The 20352-nt window shown below is 41.7% G+C and overlaps 1 protein-coding gene and 1 pseudogene across 1 annotated transcript in view; both read right to left on the bottom strand.

Moving 5' to 3' along the window:
- Positions 1-5287, bottom strand: part of STAB2 (stabilin 2) — a 129707-nt gene extending 124420 nt beyond the window's left edge. Inside the window, exons 1-3 of the mRNA XM_036237372.1 lie at positions 4806-5287; positions 1652-1785; positions 212-327 (exon numbers count right to left, since the gene is read on the bottom strand). Coding sequence (XP_036093265.1) covers positions 212-327; positions 1652-1785; positions 4806-4883 — 328 coding nt within the window. The 5' untranslated portion in view covers positions 4884-5287. The remainder of the gene's footprint in view (positions 1-211; positions 328-1651; positions 1786-4805) is intronic.
- A 5953-nt stretch (positions 5288-11240) lies between these two features.
- LOC118614062 lies at positions 11241-11358 on the bottom strand (annotated as a pseudogene).
- Between the last annotated feature and the right edge of the window lie 8994 nt (positions 11359-20352).

Raw genomic sequence — 20352 nt, 5'->3', positions numbered from 1 at the left:
TCAAAAGAGAGATCTCTAACTGGAGGAAAGCAGATTTCTTTAGAAAAGCTGAGAGGGCAAGAAAGATTTTCTACATATAGACGGAAATGTGACTTTCTAGAAAAAGATGCTGACGTTTTCCTTTTATTGGGTCTCCTTCTTCTCAATCGTCTGTCAGATGGGACACTGAGAAGCAAGTGTCAAAACCCAAGAAAAGTGATGTGCCACTTACCCATGCAATCTGGGCCCCAGTGGCCCGGACAGCACTGAGGCTGGAGATAGGTCTTCCTACAGATGTGGCGACATCCAGGGAGAGACAGCGAGTATGATCTGACCTCAAAGGTATACCTTGAAGGGAAAAGAGAGGACATGAACCCCACAATCAGAGCAATCCAGTTAACCATGGGCAGTGGGGTTGCCCTAGATTTTTATTTAGATCTTTACACTTGCCTATATTTAAAAATATATACATCCAACACATTTTACTTTCTAGGTAGAATAAAGCATAATCGCGACATATTTAATGGTAAGAAATGGATGAAAAACATCAAGGCACAATGAAAATAGGGGTGAAATATCTAAAGTGATGTCGAAAGTGAAGTTAGCAGATGAAAAGAATCATGTTAGACTCTAGGCGCATGCTAAAAGTACACTTCGGACTCGTCTCTGAGTATCCTAGCAGCCAATGCGAGAAGAGAAAGATCATGAGTTATGTGATGCACGGGATATGTGGATTTAAAACAAACCAACTGCTCAGCATTAGCATATTTTTATGCAGATATTGTAAACGTAGAAATTTCTGTGAGAAATGTATAGTGTAGTGAGTAACATTTGCCACAGTTTCCTTGAGGGAGATATAACGAGTTCCTTAGAACAGTGTTTCCACCAGCTGAGATACAGGTCTGGAATAGCAGTTCTTTAGAGGCTAAACACCATTGTTTATTTACAGGGATTTCTGCATGGATGGCTTATTCTAGGATTTGACTTTAGTATTTCTAGATATAACAATGTTGATGCTTCATTTTATATAAAATAAGAAGTCATACTAGTCCTTTATCCCTGAATCAAACACAAACTCATTGAGTACTACTTAATTTTTAAATTAGTAGATGAGGAAATAAAAAATTGTGTTTGCACTTGAGCTGCGTGGCTGCATCCATCAAACTAGTGAGCAGAACTGCTTGTCATCCTTTGCTTTGAATTATGAGAGTTTTGAATCAAGAGAATTTCAGGAATGCAGCACTCACATAAAATGCAATGAAGCTGTAATGCATTTGTCTCCCTTCTTTGGATTCTAATTAATATCAGGGTCCATAGCTAGTTAGTAAGATGACTATGAGACCCAAGGCTTTATAACATGTTCTGATTAGAATCCTTTCCAAGTGAAACAAAACTCAGATTTTCACACAAAAGAAGGGCAAAATGAAGGGAGAATGTTTATGTGCAATTCAACATAGTCAGTTTTGTATTGAAATGTGAATCAGTAATAATACATTTTTTAGACTCAAGGTCATAGTTGTGAGTTACCTGGGTTTGAACTCATGCAGTCTTAGAGTAAGAGAAAACCATGGAAATGCTTGGTAGTTTTTGAGACGAGAAGTTTATATTTAGGCTCATAACCCCTTAAGTTTCAACATGCAAGCACACTTATTTTCTCATAATGAGTACCTACCTGCAATCTCGAACCCCTATGGAGCCATTGGTGACCTTGGTATAACCATCTGGGCACTTGATTCCAAAGTTGAATGAGCAGGATTGGCACTCAGTCCTCATTATAAGCAGAGACTTCTTATCACATCTTTTCGTCTGTGAAAACATAAAAAAAAAAAAAAAATCCAGTCTCATTAGCAGAGCCTTGCTTGGCCAATCTTCTCCGTTGACCTTATGTCAATGGAATGACAAGGACAGCAATGAGGTTGATTGGTAATGACTAGCAGGCTGCTTTCAATCTTATCTGGAAAGAGTGTTGAGACTGACAAGCAATGTCTGACGTGTCTGTGCAAGGCACTGCTCGTATCACCCGTTTGCCATCCCTGATCTAAGGTCTGGAGTCCAGCAAGGTAAGGCAACCTCATTACATACACTTTCCCTAATGGGAAACCTGAACTAGATTGTATTCTTTTCAAATGGGAAATTGTTTAGGCAGGTTATTCAAGGTCAACTGGGCACAGATCAACAAGTCTTGAGGATATCATTTCAGCATTAATTCTACAGGAATGGTCTAGTCTGGGTGCTAAATGCCATGGAGCATACAGTTCTTGCTCCAAGATATCTAAGACTGCAAACATCTTAGAGCAGGAACTGTATGGAGATCTAGAATGTGGGCTCTGTGAGGGCAGTGATCTTTTTCTGTTTTGTCCTTTGCTGTTTTGTCCCAGGCACCTAGAACTGTGTCTGGCACACAGCAATGCTTAGTAAATATTTGTTGATCGAATGAATGCATTGTAGGAAATCAGACAGTCACACCAGAAACAGTCAACTACCAACATCGGGCAACAGAGAACTGATCAAATGAACGACGCAGATTCACTTGGGCCCCGTCTTCAGGATCCCTCATTGCCCATGATGCTGATCTTCCTAACTGGATTTCTTCCCCTCTTTCAAGTTCCCTTCATTTCTCCATTGAGCTTAAGAAACAGCGGCTTTGTACGACAAAGAGAGACTGAACTTGGGAGTCAAAAGACCTAAGCTGGGAATCAAGCTCAGTTTCTTGCTAAATACCATCTGGAATGAATCCCTTGCTCTTTGCCATCATTGTTTAGGGGGAGATACTGATAACTACTCTCGGGGTTACTGAGAACTTTCAGTGATGTAACACGTACAAGTTGCCAGGCCCAGCGTTGGGAATATTGTAGGCAGTAAGTGCTGATGCCTGTACCACCTCTCTAGCCCCACTTCTGTGTTTGGCTTGTTGCCTCATCTGATTGTAATGTTCTTTCCCCTCCCCTTAGCGACCCGAACCTCATACCCTTCAAGCCCTGTTTAACAACGCCACACCCACAAAACCTCACTCATCTCTCCTCCTTTTCTCAATGGTTGGCCAGTAGAGGGCATTTTGCTGTCTTTGCTCCTCTTTAAAAAACCTGTTGTGGGAGAGGGCCGCTTCTCAGACTTCTTTGTCACCCCATAGCACATCCCATGGGCCCAGCACTAGGCTAGGCATCGTGAGAATGTCATAACTACTTCTAAGTGTATTGAGAAGAAACCTTGCATTTACAGACCAGTTTATGGTTATACAAACTTCCGAAGGCATCATCTTATTCAATCTCGACCACCCTAAAGACAAGTAGGGCAGGTATCATCATTCTCATTTTAGGGAAGTGAGGGGAGGTTCAGTGACTTGCCCAAGGTCACACTGTAAGTTAGTGGTCTTCTTATTCCTTGGTTAGCCATTTCTCTTCCCCGAGCATGCCATAGTGCTGTATAGGAAGACAAAAATCTCTGTTTTTACTGGCAGCTTTCCTTTGGTGATCTTTATGAACCAAAAGAGCACTGGAATGTTCTTTATGGAATAATAATAAAAGCCACCTTTAGATAGAGTTTGAATCAATCCCCTTCAATGGTCATGATACCTCCATATTTCTCTTTAGGCAGGATTTTCTTTACATCAAGGTTTCCCAAGTGGGTTAGTATATAAGGCGACATCACTTTGTCTTTTCTTTCTTAACAGGCCAAAGTTAATATTCTCTTTTCAAAAATCCCTTAACCTTTGAATTGTCCTTTTCAAACGGAATGGCTCATTCTACTTCCTGTATGATCACCTCTTGAAAAGTAAACTCAGCTTTAAGCATCAGTCAACATTTCTGCACTAAAAAGCAGGCACTCACAATGATGATGGTGATGGTGATGATGAGAAGGATAATTACTGCTGCTTGTGGAGCACCGTCAGGGGAGAAACTGAAGCTGAGACAGACTAAATGACTTGCTCAGGGTTGAACAGCTGGTAAACTGCAGAGAACAGTCACTGATCCTCAGAAATATTTGTTAAACAAATGAAACCACGGTCAAACTCACCCCTATCTAACCTCAGAGCTGGAGCATATAACCATTATGCCATCTTCCAATGCTTTCGTGAAAAGCACTCTCAGAAGACAGCTAATTGGAGTTACATTGGTGTTGATGCAAATTTGCCTGGCATGGATGCAGAATCGGGTTTAAGTTTTATTCTTAACAGAGCAGAAATCATGTCTCGCGAAATGCAGTTTAAATAGTCACTTGGGTTGCCTCTCATACACACCTGTAGACAAACCTTGCTGCAGATCTGACATTGAACTTACTCTGTGATGACAATTCACGTGAACCTGCTTGATACACATCACAGGGGCTTCCCCTGCGACTGCCCTGGGGACTTTCACTGAGACTTGTGAGGTAGAGGGACGAATACCTAACACGTTTTGTAATACCATCTTTCTCAGCCAGATATCACCCAAACTGAAAATCCCCGGGACATCTCTCTACAGCTATTGTTATTTTCTGCATTCGGAATGGTGCAATGGAAGGTATTCGCATAGATGAGACTAAAACAAACAAACGGAGAAAACCCCAGGATTTCAAAATCCATGATAGAAAGAGGAATAATAACACTAAAATCAGAGCCGCCGACAATGGTGTTTTAGCCCAGGAATAACCAACCACCTGGGTTAGCACATCTTCAGAAAGATGGTTTGCCATTAGGATCCTATTCTCCACAAGTTTTCTCTTTATTTTATGAAGTCCAGACAGTACTCTTTATCCATGACAACACAGAGTAGCATAAGCTTTTGAATACACCGTGAAAATTAACAACTTAAAAAAAAAACAACAAAAAAATCGGAATCTCATCTTACCTGCTCTGCAGTTTCTGGTGGGGAGCAGACATATTGAACTACCAATCCAAGGAAGAAAAGTATTAAACTTTGTAGCATGGTGAGGAAATATTTGTTCCTTCTCTGTGCCAGGCACCCGCCAGAACTATTTACCTATTTTCACTTCGTCTGATGTACTCCCAGTGAATTCTTTCTCATTTCAGTGTTTGTTTTTAAATCTTTTCCTCTCCTTTCCCTGTATTGAACCAGATGACATGTGAGATCTGCCTCTAGACAGGAAAAGTGGCAAATCCAGGGGTTGTGGTGAGATTGGCTACTCTCAACTGTATATGTACCCTGGCTGAATGACAGGATATCCTGAAGGGACTAAGGCAGAGACACGATCTGGAATTTCTGTGCCTTGTGAAACTCCCGAGCGTAAGCTCCTGCCTCGCCCTGCTCTGCCCATTCTGCCTCCAGTCCTGTCTTCTCCTGGACCTACAGCCCTGCCAACCTTTCCACGACCACACCATGGAAAACTGCAGGCCTGTCTGTCTAAACCCAAGCTTGCCATTAGGCAGTGTTTGTGGGAGTGCCCCTAGACAAGTACAATCCCGTGCAGGGAATGTGGCAGAGGCCCGCGTCCTTGACTTAGAAGACTGCGGGTGGCCTCTCCTGGTGTCGTTGGTACACTATTGCAAATAAATGTCTCTTTGCAGATACCAATAATTGTTTTGTTCTGTTTTGGACTCATCCTTTCCCTTCTTCCATGTCACTTCAGTAGCAAATGACTGGGCCTGTAGAGTTCATCTTTCCCTGAAAAGCCTCCTCTTCAAGGACCTAATGCCACCTCTTCAGGGAAGCCTTCGCAGTTTGCCACTCCAATAGCATCTTGGAGGCCCTCTTAGCAATATGCACATAATGCTATGGAAGTCCAGTCATATCTGTCACAATCCATGCTTCACTCATGCCCGATTGTAAATTCCTTGAGGACAGGGGTATAGCTTTCATTGTCTCTGTATGTACCCTTGGCAACCTAGAGCAGAAATCTGCATTTGAAAATATTAAAAACAAATTATAATAGCCAACATTTGTTGAAAACGCAGTATGTGCTAGTCACTATTCTAGATCTCTCCAGGGATTAACCTGTTAAATCCTCATGGCACTTTGTGAAATGGTTAGGATTATTGTCTCCATTTTACAGATGAGGAAACTGAGGCAGGAAAGCTAGGTAACTGTTCCAAGGTCACACTGCTAGTGCGTGGGGATCCAGTTTCCAAAGCGCGTGGCCCTTGAGGTTCACACTATTAACCCCTACCCTCTACTGACTGAAATAATAAATATTTAATGCATAAATAAATAGCAGGTGGTCCTACAATCCCACTGAGATAATGGCAAAGTGCCAGGCACGGAACCAGAAAAGACAAAGTCTGGGCTTATCAACAAGACAGGCTTATGAGGGTACATCTCAGGATGCTGAGTTAACTGGGGACTCACGTAGTTATAGAGAATAAGTTTTGGTTGAATAATCCCCTTTTTCTCTGTCGTCTCTCTCTCTCTTTTTAATTTTTGAAACATTACATTACACCGATCAATAATCTAAGCCTTCAGAGACTAACACACAAGTCTAAATGGGAAGATGCCAGGCGAGGAAGCTCTTATAATCCCTTGGTTCAGTGTATTTCATCCGTGGCTCAGAATCCTGGAGGAGCTTAGAAAAAATTCCTCAGTGTCCCGTCTTACTCCAGAGCCATAAATCAGAACTGGGTGTGGAGAATAGAGGGAGTATTTTTCAAAGCTTCCTGGGCAATTCCATTTGCACGGGACCATCGCTTAAGGAAAAACGAACTATATTCTGTGAAGCCAATGGAATTTGAGGTTTATCTGTTATAGCAGCTACGTCACTTTTACTGATACTACCAGGAAAGGTAGTAGGAAAGTTCCTTCTAATTCTTTTCTCTCTGAGGGACATGGATACATATCTGGGGCTTAGAATGGGCCAAATCCCTGGGGAAATGATAAATGAACTCATACTTGCATTTCGTAAATAGTTCTGGGAGATGCTGCAGGGGATGCTGGGGAAAAATTCTCTCATCAGATAATTTGGAAAATCCTGCCTCTGGTGTCCCTGTCTATGTCCTGACCATTCTCATTTGCTCATTAAAGGTTCTGAGAAGTCCTGCAGTAAAACATAATGTAACAAAACAAAAGAAAAAGTTCCACTTTGCTTAAAGCAGTATTTTCTAATTATTTTTAGACCACGAGTTGCTTTGTCTCTTTGCATACTAACCTAGCAAGCCTCTGGATTTTGTGCTCTATCGATCTCTTAGGGAAACACTGTCCTAGACTTTAGCAGGTTGAATATTCTATCTTTAAGTAGCCAAGGAGTATAAGTTAACCTTCCAGTGGCTATGAGGACTCCAATGACCTGTCATACACTTTATCAATTAGCTGCATTTAAAAAATACATGTAACTCACATGGCTTTGTTTAAAATACTATCTGAGTAGTTTTGTTAATTTTATTTCTGTTCGGCTCATTTTAATAGAGATTCTTCAAATGATTTCACATCCTTACCACTGCTTTCTCCAAATGTACCTTCATTCAAAAAGTGCTTAAGCATAGCGCTTAGCACATCACTCTTAATCATTATTAGTATATAGTTAAAATAAGCCATGTCTCTACCCTTAGCCCAGGGTAGCTCCGAGCTGGGTCTGGATTTCCTGTGTCCTTGGTTGCCCCAGTTTGTGTGTCCTTCACGAGGTGGGGTGTCACTTCCTTTGCTGTGGTCCATATTCCTTTCTGTAGATTACTTCCCTGTCTCTAATCATTCAAAGTTGTTTTGAGACAAGCGTTTTTAATCAGCAGTATTTCCGAGGCAGTTTTGCTCTTCCAATATCCCTTGTTGTATTGTCAGTTGCCTGGCGACGGCTTTCCTCGGCCCAGGACCACCTTTCTGCTTTCTCACTGCTTCCCCCTTATCTCCTCCTCCTTTGCCCCTGAATCTATCCTCAGTGATGGCAACGTGAGAAGTGACAGTTTGCTCTTGGGCGACGGGCTCAGTATCTTGATTGGAATCTGCAGAGACTTTTCCCATATTGAAAAAGAAAAAGAAGGGCTAGGAAGCTTCCCGAGGAACACGGTTGAGCATCTCCTGTGGCAACCGGATTCTGCGTTGTTCATGTTTACCGGCTCCTTTCTCTACAGCATGCCAGTTACTGAGATTTAAGTCACTTTGAATAATACAGTGTTTCATGTGTGCTTTGAGTAGCATTCCAAGAAGGTGGTATCATCATTTTCACCACCACCACCATCACCATCATCATCATCATCTTCATCATCACAAACTCAAGCATAGCTTTTAAATGTGCTGGACTCTCTTAATCTTTTAACTCACTTATTTAAGCTTCACCACAAGCCTATGACATAGAGATTATTATTATCTTATTACTATGCCCATTTTGCAGATGAGAAGACTGAGGCAGAGAGAGGATAACTTGTCCGAGGACACAAGGATAGTATGTGATGGAGTGGGGATTTGAATCTAGGCAATGGGTAGCCAAAGGTTGATGCTGAGGTACTCACACGACCTGCTTTGGTGCTTGAGTCTTGAGCAAGGTCCTTTTGGACCTTGTAAAATGGCTGACAGGGTTAGAGTTTATGCTTCTGAAGTAGAACTAACTTGTTTACATGGGGATCCATTGTATCTTTTGCTTTGCAGGAAAAAAGAAAGGCCAGAAACTGGTATCTAAGGTTAATTTTCTGGTTAAAATGTACTTTTTTGCTCTCGAGGTAGTTTGGGCTAGAACGAAGGAGAAAAAGGGCTCAGAACAGCAGCTAGGTTTTGATCTTTCTTGAGCATATACCTAAAAAATTGAAAACGTTGCTTTATATAGTTTCAACAGATCCAACAGCTCCTAGAACATTTCCAAAGAAAAATGACACTTTGGGAAGTGAAAAAAAAAACATAGAAAAGGGAAAACAATAGTAAGTCCCTGAAAACTTCCGGTAGGAGAAATCATTAGGGACTATTTGGCAATGCCTCCCATCCCTGTTCAGACTCGTCCAAGCCTAATGTGGTCCTTGATAAAATTTAGATTCTGGTCAACATGGAGCCAACGAAGCTAACAAAACAGACTTTCGAAATCTCAGTTCAAAATTTCAAGTAGTTTTAAAGGTAGCCTCCAAGTCTGAGCAATACTGAATTTTTTTTTGCTCGTCTTTCCCTGCTTTGGGTAAGAATATCTTGCATTTTTCCAGATCAAAAGACTTAAAACCTAAACTGAGAGTAGTCTATATTTTTCTGTCATGTTTTGAAATAACCTCTGTTTAAAAAGTCTTCAAATAAAAATCTAAATAATATTTTAATTTGGCCTGATTTATACAGGTAGCTGTCCCAAATACCTACCTTTTCTTTGATTGTGTAGACAAAAGTGACATCTAACAGAGTGCTTTTTTTTCTTGATTGCTACCACACTGTAAATTTTACTCATCCATTCCAACAAAGGTTTATGGAATGCTAAATGCTATGATGGGCTCTGGGGACAAAGTGCACTATAGCTTCTAACATACTTTTTCACATGTTATCTCAGTTAAACTTTATTACAACCTTGTGAAATAGACTGGGCAAAGAGAGGTATCTTGATTTGGTAGATAAGAAAAGTGAGACATAAAAAAATCGAGTGATTCACATAGAGTCAGTAAGTTAGTATAAACTAGTAATAGATGCCGGGTAATCTTACTCTAATCAAATGCTCTGCCTGTTACGGTCGACTACCATTCCAATATCAGATGCCTAAGCTAGTAAATGGATTATCTGTGGTTCATCTAACTCTGGCATTCAAATGCTGAACTGCCTTGGCTGCTATTTGTTGTTACACTTAGACAAGGCCATGGGCACAGAAGTCTTGAAGAATGAATATAAAGAACATGGTTGAGATCCATATAAGCTCAAGCATACTTGGGCCAGAACTGAAAGTGTTGGGTCATCAATTCCCAGTGGTCTACTACATGGTCTACTAGTCTTGCTGTCCACAGCATGTATACCATGGGCAAACTGGATGGATTGAGACATTCTATTTTATGTAAAAGAACTTGGCCTTGCTCTAGGAACTGGCACCACCCCAGCTCTACAGAATGCAAGATGAAGCACACACCTGCCGTGCTCCACTTAGTGACTTGTTTAGGTCTGCAGCAATCTTCCTCCAAAGAGCCACTCGACTAATTTATTTCCTTCAAGGCCTCATTCAGATCTACTCTCTCCATGAGACCCGCACAGATTACTCTGTTGAAAACTGCCACATGGATCCCTCCCACCCTGGTACCCCTGCTTCCTCTTATTCTGATCTTTTTCCTTCTCCTTGGCATGTGACACGTTCTAACTCGCCACACGATTCACTCGTTTATTATGTTGATTGTTTGTTGTCTGCCTCCTCGGTTAGAATACATGCTCATTAAGGGTAGGGATTCTTGTCTGTTAGCTAACTGATATATCTCAACTATCTGGAAAAGTGCTTGATACACAGTAAGCACTGAGTGCTAATGATTGACAGAATAACTCATTGAAGTGAAAAGTCTCAGCTATATAGATAAGGAAGTTAGATAATTCAGGTAAAATACCACCATCTTCAAAAAAATTTATCGAAACCTACTGTCGTTTTTTCTTTATTTTCCCTGAGCCCCTTACAAAGTCAGTTCTTTCTGCTCTTTCTGTCACTCAGCTCTGCTATGGCACCTTCCTCTAAACGAATCATTCTAAAATCTCCTTGTTTCTTGATGAATTTTTCCACATCTTATTCTGTTGGATTACCATTGTAACACCTGGGCAATCAAATTCTTATAACTTGTGTTAAACATTTTTTCGTTTCTTACAAATGAGGTAATTTTCATCCACAAAGTCCCAGACTCTTTCTGTATATAATGAGTATTGGTTCAGAAGAGAGTTGGTTCAATATATACAAGGGTCTGGCTCCAGTTCTGCCCCAAACTACTGACCTTGACCTCGAGCAAGTCCTTGAGCTCTATGATAAAATAAGGGAGTTGGATGACATGATATTCACTCTGCTCCTCTATATATACAGAATTGTAAAATATTTCTTTTCAAATTTCTCACTCTAGGGAGATTTACCCCCTCCAAATTGTTTTAAGCCTTGAATATTTTGGTGATTGGCTTGAATTTTAGGTGTATCCTGGAGGAATACATGTAAATTATTTTCTTTCCCAAGTAATCTGAAATTGCTTTAATCCCTTAAAGCAATTAGGTAAAGAATGGACTAATACTAGCAACTTCATTTGGTGTATCCTAATGTGGACCAGTTTAGCACTATACATGATTAGAAAATAGTCTAAACTTTTATTTTTTTAAATTTTTTATTTTTATTATTATTAATTTTTATTTTTTTAGGCAATGCGACCTTTGGTTGACCTTACAGATTGCAAGGGCCTCGTCAGTTTACAATCCCTTATTTTTTATTTTTTACGCCTACAGCACCTGGTCTTCCTAGGTGGTCTCCCATCCAATATTAACCAGGCCTGACCCTGCCTACCTTCTGAGATCAGACGGGATCTGGCTTGTTCAGGGTAACATGGCTGTAGACAAGTCTAAACTTTTAATCTTCATAGACAGAAATCCTGTTAGTTCATTTCTCAGGGACCGAATTTCCTAGGAAGGTTGTTATTGTGAGCGTAAGATACCAGGGCTCAGGAGACTACTGGTTTCGGTGGGAAAATTATCTCTCCAAGTAGCACTTACATTGGGCTCATGGCGTTGCCTCTTTGTAAATGCTTCCCATCTTGCAGAAAGGGTAGAACAGATGCAGAAATGTCCACGCCTTCACCTGCCCCGAACACCCCTCCTGGTTCCTCTGCGTTGTGCTTTGACAGGGTAAATAAACACACCTACTTGTTATTAGGAACTGACAAGGCAAAAGGGTTTCCTGCACACTCATCAGATCCGGGCTCTCAGGAGTCAGCGTTCCCAAGCAGGGGATGTGTCTAAACATACGCGTCCCTGTCCTCCTGGCCCTTTCCTTTCCTTTGTTAGTGCAAATCTTTCCACGTAGCAAGTGTGTGTGTGTGTGTGTGTGTGTGTGTGTGTGTGTGTGTGTGTAACTTTATGTTTCCTTTTTGTGGAGACCAGTCAGCAAGTCCTACTTTAGGCAAAATTGTAAAGTTGGCAAAATTTCCCTTAAGCTTCCCCCTCTACTTCCCTGTCGGCATCCTCCCTCCCTCCATTCTTTCTTTCATTCATTCAGTCAGTCGACATGTATTGGGCACTCAGCATACCCAGGGCACCTCTCCGTTTAGGATGTTTTTTCATGGTAACAACCTAATTCTTAATTAGGATGAATTATTAATTAATTAATCAATCAATACTTGGCATTAATCATTTGGTGTTTACATAGTAATCTCTGATATTTACGTCATCATTGTGAATATTTATCTACCCAATTGCTCGAGAATCATTTTTGTTTCTTCTCTTTTCCTCACAAACACGTGCAATTCTTATTGAGTCTACCTTTGTAGGTAGAATCCTATCACAAATCTGACCACTTTTTTTTCATCCCTGCCATGAGAGTCAAGGATGGCTTCGATGTTTTTGGCCTTATTCAAAGAATGGAACTACCATCCACTGAGACAGAAGGGTGTGAGTAAAGAAGGATTTCGTGGGGGATATTTACTAATTCACTTTCGGATATGATAAGTTTGAGACAGCTAGTACGTAGCCAAATGGAGATGTCAGTGAATAGTTGTATAAAGAGCACCTTCAGTGGAGGAGTAGGGAAGAACGCCTGAACGGAGTAAGTTTAAGAAAGAATAAGAGGAGAGAAATTGGAGATGGAGTCAATCTTTTTTTCATTGAGTTCTGCAGTAATGCAACAAAGAAAGAAAGCAGTAACTGTTGAGGCTGGGGTTGGAAAGGAGCCAAGGAAAGATTTTTAAAAGATGAGAGAAATTAACAGCATTTGGGTAAGTTCCAATAGAGAAGGAAAAGTTGATGATGACCATGGTTAATTTCAATATTGAAAAAACCCATACCTATCTATATCTATATCATACTAATTAATTCACTACCTGGTGTTGCTGGCACATATAGATACTGAAGCGGTGGTTACTTCTGGCCTTAGGCTTCTGTTGGGAAGCTTTCAAATGTTAAGCAACTATTCCAAGTGTTTGTATTCCAGATGGAAGGTAGATAAATTTTAACCAGGTTCCATGATAAAGGTCAAAATTAACATACACACACAAACACACCCCACATTGTCTATCCTAAGTAACAATGTGATACCCACGAACCAATGACTTGCACCCCAACTCCACCCACTTCTCACTTTAACATTTCCACTCCCCGCATTTCCTACTGGAGACCCAGCCCTAGGGCTGGTCCTTAAGCTGTGGAGCATTCAAAGGCGTGGGTGGCCTATGCTACTCTCTAGGACTCCTTGCCTTGTGGCACGTTGCTTGAATACCTTTGCTGGAGATGGAGGGAGGCGCCCTGCTGTCACGGACTCTCTAACGAGACCCCACAACCATTTGAAACAGATGTTTCCCAACTTCTTACTCCAAGATGTGAAATCGCTAAACCATTGCACATTCTCCAGGGTTTTAGTTTTAGCTCTGCCATTAAAGAGCTGCATAATTGTGGACAAGCCACATACCTGGTTAGGGTACTTGAGTTCCTCGGCTTGACTCCATTTTGGTGTTGATTTTTTATCATCCTAGCTTCTCTGAGTCTTCTTGGAGATCTGAAGCAGGAAATTCCTTTTCTTTTTTCATTTCCTTTCACTTCTCTCTCTTTAGCTGAGGACCGCGAGCCTAAAAAAAACACAATCCAAGGGCATATAAATTAAAAGGCAATTAATTTTCTTTTCTTATTGTGGTAAATATACATAACATAAAATTTACCATGTTAGTGATTTTTATATGTACATTTCAGTGGCATTAAGTATGCTCCCATTGTTGTGTAGCCATCACTTGAATTTATCACCAGAACTTTTTTATCATCCCAAACTGAAACTGCATACCCATTAAATACGAACTCCTCATTTCTTCCCTCTCCCAGGCCCTGGAAACCATGCTTTGTCTCTATGAATTTGACTATTGTAGGTACTGCAATATAAGTTAAATCACAGTATTTATCTTTTTATGTCTGATTTATTTCACTTAGCAGATGGAATGTCTTTAAGGTTCATCCATGTTCAGGCATGTGTCAAATTTTTCTTTTTTTTCAAGACTGAATAATGTTCCATTGTATGCATATACCACATTTTATTTACCCATTCATCCTTCAATGAACATTTGGGTCGCTTCTACCTTTTGGCTATTGTGAATTATGCTACTATAAACATGGGTGTACATATATCTGTTTGAATCCCTGCTTTCATTTCTTCCCAGTATATACCTGTTCACCTAAATAAAGAGGTAAACTGAGGTGAGCTCAAATGACCAGAACTGACTTTATTTGGGACTCAGGGAAGAATTTCAATTTAGGAAATGCATGCTGTAGCAAGCCACAGGCGAGTCCATGGAGGGTTTGGGATACGTCAGGAGTGCAAAGAGGGTGACGCCCAGACAGATCCAAGCGATAAATTCAATGGTTTGAGGACAGGGAGGGATTCTTGGTGGAAGTTTATTGGTCAGGAAATAAGTCTCGGTCTTCAGCAAATAGAGCATTTCCGGGAAATCAGCCTCTCGGTTCTTTAGTTCTGTTCCTTCTGAGGGCGCGTGCGTGAGGTTCTGCTTTGCATACCCTACGGCTCCGTTTTAGATTGAAATCCTCTTACACCCTCAACTGGAATTGTTGGTGTTGGTTCACAACCTTGGAAGCTTCCTGGGTGAAATCAGAGGCAAGGAGAGGCAGATCACTCCAAATGGGTAAGCGGCAGTTTTTATAAGCATGGGAACTTTTTTATGAGGCTTGCCTTGGACGGCTGCACGTGCCTGCCAGAACCTTCAAGTTTACATAGAAGCCGCACCTGGGTTTGGTCACATATTCTGTCCAGATGATCTCGACAACATCTGACTGTCTCAAGGCTATGTATGTCCTTGAGACAGCTCCCACTGTGGGAACAGTGGGAGACGGGGGCGGGGAACACGGGGCGGGGGGCGGGGGGGGGGGGGAGGGGAGTGCGGAACCTCTGACGGCCTGAATCCAACTCTCAGTTCAAATGTTGGTCATGTCCTCTTGATGATCTCCTCCAACAGCTGAATCACCTGGTAATTCTGTTAAATGTTTTGAGGAGATACTATACTGTTTCCCACAGTGGTGGCGCTGTTTTATAGTCACGCCACAGGGCATGAGCTTTCTAATTTCTTCACATCCTTACCAACACTTGTTATTTTTATTTTTATTTTTAATAGTAACTGTTCTAATGGATGCAAAGTGGTATCTCATTGTGATTTTGATTTGCATTTCCCTAATGCTTAATGATGTAGGGCATCTTTCTATGTGCTTGTTGAAGATTTGTGTTATCTTCTTTGTGTATAGAGAAATGTCTCTTCAAGTCATTTGCCCATTTTTAAATTGGGTTGTTTGTTTTGTTGTTGTTGTATTGCAGAAGTTCTTTATGTATTCTGGGTAGTAATTCCTTATCAGATAAATGATTTATAAATATTTTCTCCCATTGCCTTTCCACTCTGTTGAAAGCATCCCTTAGTGCACGTTTTTAAATTTTAATGAAGTTTAACTTATTTTTTCTTCTGTTGCCTCTACTTTTGGTGTTATATCCAACAAATCACTGTCAATTCATGTCCTGAAACTTTCCCCTTGTGATTTTAGAAAAGTTTTATAGTTTTAGGTCTTACATTTTCATAATTTGGTATGTTTGTGTCTTTGACGTAGAAGTACCACTAAAGCTGTTTCTTAAAGAACCGGGAACATTACATTATATTAAATAAATACATTGATTAAAAAACATTTCAGTTGAAGATGGCCAACAATCAAGGGAACAGAAAACTGAAAGATCAAGAGGGTAAAAAGGGTAAAACAATGAGGGAGGAAGACAAAACAGGAGGACATGGAGACAGGAAAATGGGGGAAAACCCTCTGGTAGTTAAAAAAGCAAAGGTCTGACTTATTAATCCTACTCTCAAAAATACACTCACTGCCAGCATTTATTATAACGCTGCATATATTTTAACAGTTACCTAAATTTTGTGTGCATACACAAGGTTGTCGAAAAATTATAATGAGAAAAATCACTTACTATATACCGTGGGAAGCAGATTAAGTGGAAAACAAAAGGTAAAAAAAAAAAAAATCTAATGTCCTTTAGTCATGGCTCATTTTGTGGTCTTTCGTGGCTGCTCTAAAGTCAGAGGAGCCACCACCTGATAGTCCACAAACTACCCAAAAACGGTCCCAAAAGGAGAGTCAATGGGACTTTAGCAAAAGTAAATATAAAACTATAGATTTAATAAAATTGTCCAGAGAAGCTGTATCAGGAGACACAGGGCAAGCAATATCGAAATGAGAGCACACCAAAGTCTGGGTAAGGGCGGAGGCCGGGAGGCAGAAGTTGAAGGGCACGTAACTTAAGTTCCTTTCCTTGCCGCCAGGTACCCGGTTTATCCCGCGCAGGCCGAGCTGTCCTGATTTTAAATGGGATGTTTACTCCCCCCTTTTTAAAATTAAAATTATTGGGGTGACATTGGTTAAAAAAAATCAAATAATAGGTTTCAAGGGTACAAGTCAATAATACATCATATGTCTATTGCATTGTCTGTCCTGAGAGCAGTGCCTTCTGGAATCCCTGAGAGCAACTTCCCGTCTAAAGGCACCACCCCTGGGAGCCACTAAGGAGGGTCCCCTCAGGGAACTCGGGTGGGGTGGGGAGCTTAATGCAACTGCTTGGGAAAAAATGGTCACGTTGTGGAGGAAAAGGCAGGCGGAAGGAGATTCTGGCCGTGAAGGGGAAGATGCTCGAACAAATACCTGATTCCGAGAGCCGGGGGTTGGCTGATGTTCTGGAAGGCGTCTGGGCACGAGAACTGAAAGAGCCAGTCCCTAAAAGTGGCAGCCCTGGGAGCCCAGCAGGCTCCCTTGCTGCCCTCCAGGACGAGGACAGACTTTCCTCCGGGAAGCCAGGACAGATAGCCTGCGCAGGAACGAGGGCCAGAGGGCGCCGCGGCCCGCGAGGACCTGCAGCGTCTGCCTGTAGCAGTGACCCCGTGTGGCCGCAAGGGGCAATGACAGTACCCGAGGCTCCAATTTTCTCCCAGCCTGAGTGTGGGAACCACTTGGACTCTCCTTTTGGATTGTACGATCCCTGGGGTTTGTGGACAATTGGGAGGTGGGATGAGGCAGAATCTTCTAGAAAGAGATGATTTATTTCATGTCAAATAAGGTTCATGGGGCCTGGAGAGGTAATTCACATCTAGGCAGTTTGGCTGAAAATTCTGAACTCTTCTTTTTTTTTTTGCTGCCTTTTGTCATCAACAGGTTTGGGAGGGAGGAGAGCAGAGTTCATTGATAGCCAGCAATAATGGTATAACAGGCAATCTCAGTAGCGAGTAAAAGAAAACCCAAATCAGACTGGCTTAAACCAAAAAATGACCTACAGGGCAATGTGCTGAGAGCTCTGTGGGTGGGTTTAAAGATCAGAGATGAGCCTGGGCCTGCACAGAGCCCACATTCTGATGCAGGGAGACCAAGCATTCACATAGGAATTTTGACAGAAGTTTTCATAGACAATTGTGTTCAAATAGCAGAGTCCAATCAGAACCCTAGCCATATCTACACGCAAGTTTTTATCTTTTTTGTTTGTTTGTTTTCAAAATGACTGTGCTTATTGATCTCTCTGAATGTAGAGGTTTACTTTTCTTATTGCAGTCTGTAGAGTTTAGCAAGATTGGGAATCAGATGCATCCTTTTTCTTTGCTACAGCTAAAGACAAAGGTGCCGTTTTAGAGTCTGTCCCCTTTGCTCTATATCCTCTGCAGTATCTCAATGTAAAGTTCTGTGTATTTTCTGCTATTACCAATTTCCTCTCGCCCTCTCCCGCTTGAATAGGGCAGAGGATGGAACACTTGGAGCCGACTGGCAGGAACCCAGTACTGTTGTGTCTGATTTACAAAGTGATATTTATGCCCTATTCATTCCCGACAATGGCTCAAACTGTTCCCTGGGACAATAATAGAGCTGACACATCAATATGAAGTGGTCCTGACTCCATGAAGACCTTATTAGGTCAGGACCAGCGATAAATCAGCTACTTCCTGCCCATCCATTTCCTTAATTCATTCATTTTTTTTTTCAGCACATATTTACTGATGAACTACTATGTGCCAAATGCTGCTCTAGGCCTGTTCCCTTCTTTCTAGCTCAGGAATCGGCAAGCTTTCTCTGTAAAGGGCTAGAGAGTAAATATTTTAGGCTTTATGTAGGTCATGAGATATCTTTGGTAACTACTCAGCTGTGCCACTGTAATGCAAAAGCAGCCATAGACAGTGTAAACTAGTGAGTGGGGTTGTGTTTCAATAAAGCTTTATTTACAAAAGCAAACAAGAAGCCGAATTTGCCCTGTGGGTCTGGGTTTGTTGATCCTCACTCTAGCTTAATTCTAACCAGAGTCCACCTCCATCCCTTATAATAGTTTATGTTCCTTTTCCAAAATTGCAGAGCAGAGAAACCCATTAGTTAATCAATGGGTCAAGCCAATCGAGTTCTGGTTCCAAAGAATTCAATTTGTAGTTTGTTTCTTCAACAACAACAATAATAGCAACAACTTGATCAATAAGGATAATAATAATAGCTGACAATTTTATAGCACTTATATGCCAATCACTGCTTGTAATCACTTTCCAAATAGTAACTCATTTCCACCAACTTGGTAGAAAAAAGGATTAAAATCTGGTTAAGAGGAAGAGATTTATGTTATGGTGCGATACATACGCAAACAGTGATTTCGGGCTATCGTTTTCCAGTATCACACGTATTTCGATAAGATAGATAATACTTAATTTGTTGAGCTCTTACAAGATGCCAGAAGTCAGGCTGAGTGTCATCCGTGCATTATCTCACTCAGCCTCCCAGTAGCCCTTTGAGGAAGGTATGGTTTTTATATCCATTTTGTAGCTGAGAAAGTTGGAGCTCCAAGTGGTTCAGTAACTTTTTCCAGGTAGCAAGTGTGGACTTGGGACTTGTTGGTGCCTCCAAATCTCATGCTTTTAACAGCTCTGCCCTAATGACTTGCTTGGGCTAGAGGAAATTAATAAATTAATACATCCAGACGGTAATGTGTGTTTCACTAGGGTTGCGTTTTATTTTTAAATAATAATAAAAAAAGAATTTCCTTTAATGGGACAAGCTTCTGAGATGGCAGGACACAAGATGGTTGTAGCTCTCTGCTGCTTTGGCATTTTGATGACTGTCATTTACAAACACAGTGCCCAAGAAACCTCATTAAATCAACTGGACAATGGGACGCGTTAAAACATAAGCGCAGCTGCTCTGCGGAGGAATGTCGTCTGTGGGACGAAGCCAGGCCTTTATCAGGCTGAGCCGGTGGCGCTGGGCAGAGGGCACAGGCTGCTGCTGCTCCACCCTGGAATGCGGCCCTGCCGTCGTCAACAGCTGACAGCCTCCCCGTTTGCCTGGGAAGGGGTGGTCTTGCCCATAACTTAATCTTGAAAGCTGCCTCTTTTCGTGTCTTTTTGTTGTGTGGCTCAAAAGAGTCGCTCAGCTGGCGCAATTGCTGTCAACAAAAGGAAGCTCTATTTAAAGAGGAGAAGCGCAGGCCTGCCTGGGGACGCACGCTGAACGAAGTGGGCTGTGCGGGTGCTGAGTATGAACTTGAGAGCTCGGATTTCGCAAAGGAGGGGTTGTACCGGGTCACGCACATGTTTTGAGGAAATCCCCCGTCTCCACGTAAGCAGATCGTTGTGTGGACGCCTTGCTCCTCTCCGGTGGAGCGTGCATTTAGTGTTATGTGGAATGAGAAGGATTTCTCTGTCAAAGCAATTTAAAGTGCTACAAAGTCAGCCCCAAATGACGTTCCTCCTCGCGCCCCCGCCCCGAAACCCCGGCCGGCCCCGATGCTATGACGAAGTTTATTAGAGAAATAGTGGAAATTACAATTAGGTTTTAGGAAATCTGAACTTTAGACTCCGGTCCGCCCCACTATATAACCTTGGATTGTTTTTTTCAGCGGAATCCGTGCATCTTTGTAATGGGGTTGACGGAGGTGACTTTGAATTTTCTTTCTGGTTCTGAAATGTGCTGGGTACAGGTAAATGATTTTAGAAAAATTCTTTATTGTTTTAAGTATTGCTACAGAGAAGTCAGAATGAGAGAGAAAAGAAAGCATATCCTCCTATATTTAGCAAGATCTGTGGATCAAAAATGGCCATAAGTAAAAGGGTTAAAGTGGGAGTGTAAGACAGAACTAAAACCGGGTTCCTTTTGTAATGGACCTGTTAGACCTGTTTCTCTCCTTTCTTTTCTTTTCTTTTCTTTTCTTTGTGAGTGAGGGAGGGAGGGGAGGGAGGGGATGGAGGGGAGGGGAGGGGAAGGGAAGGGGAGGGGGGGAAAACGGAAGAAAGAAGAAAGAAAGCAGAAAGCGAGGGGAGGGAGGGTGTCGGAGATATTAGGG

Source organism: Rousettus aegyptiacus, unplaced genomic scaffold (genome assembly GCF_014176215.1).
Source record: "Rousettus aegyptiacus isolate mRouAeg1 unplaced genomic scaffold, mRouAeg1.p scaffold_m13_p_2, whole genome shotgun sequence".
Lineage (NCBI taxonomy): Eukaryota > Metazoa > Chordata > Mammalia > Chiroptera > Pteropodidae > Rousettus > Rousettus aegyptiacus.
Note: the sequence above shows the minus strand (reverse complement) of the source record. Positions and strands in the feature narration are given on the sequence as shown.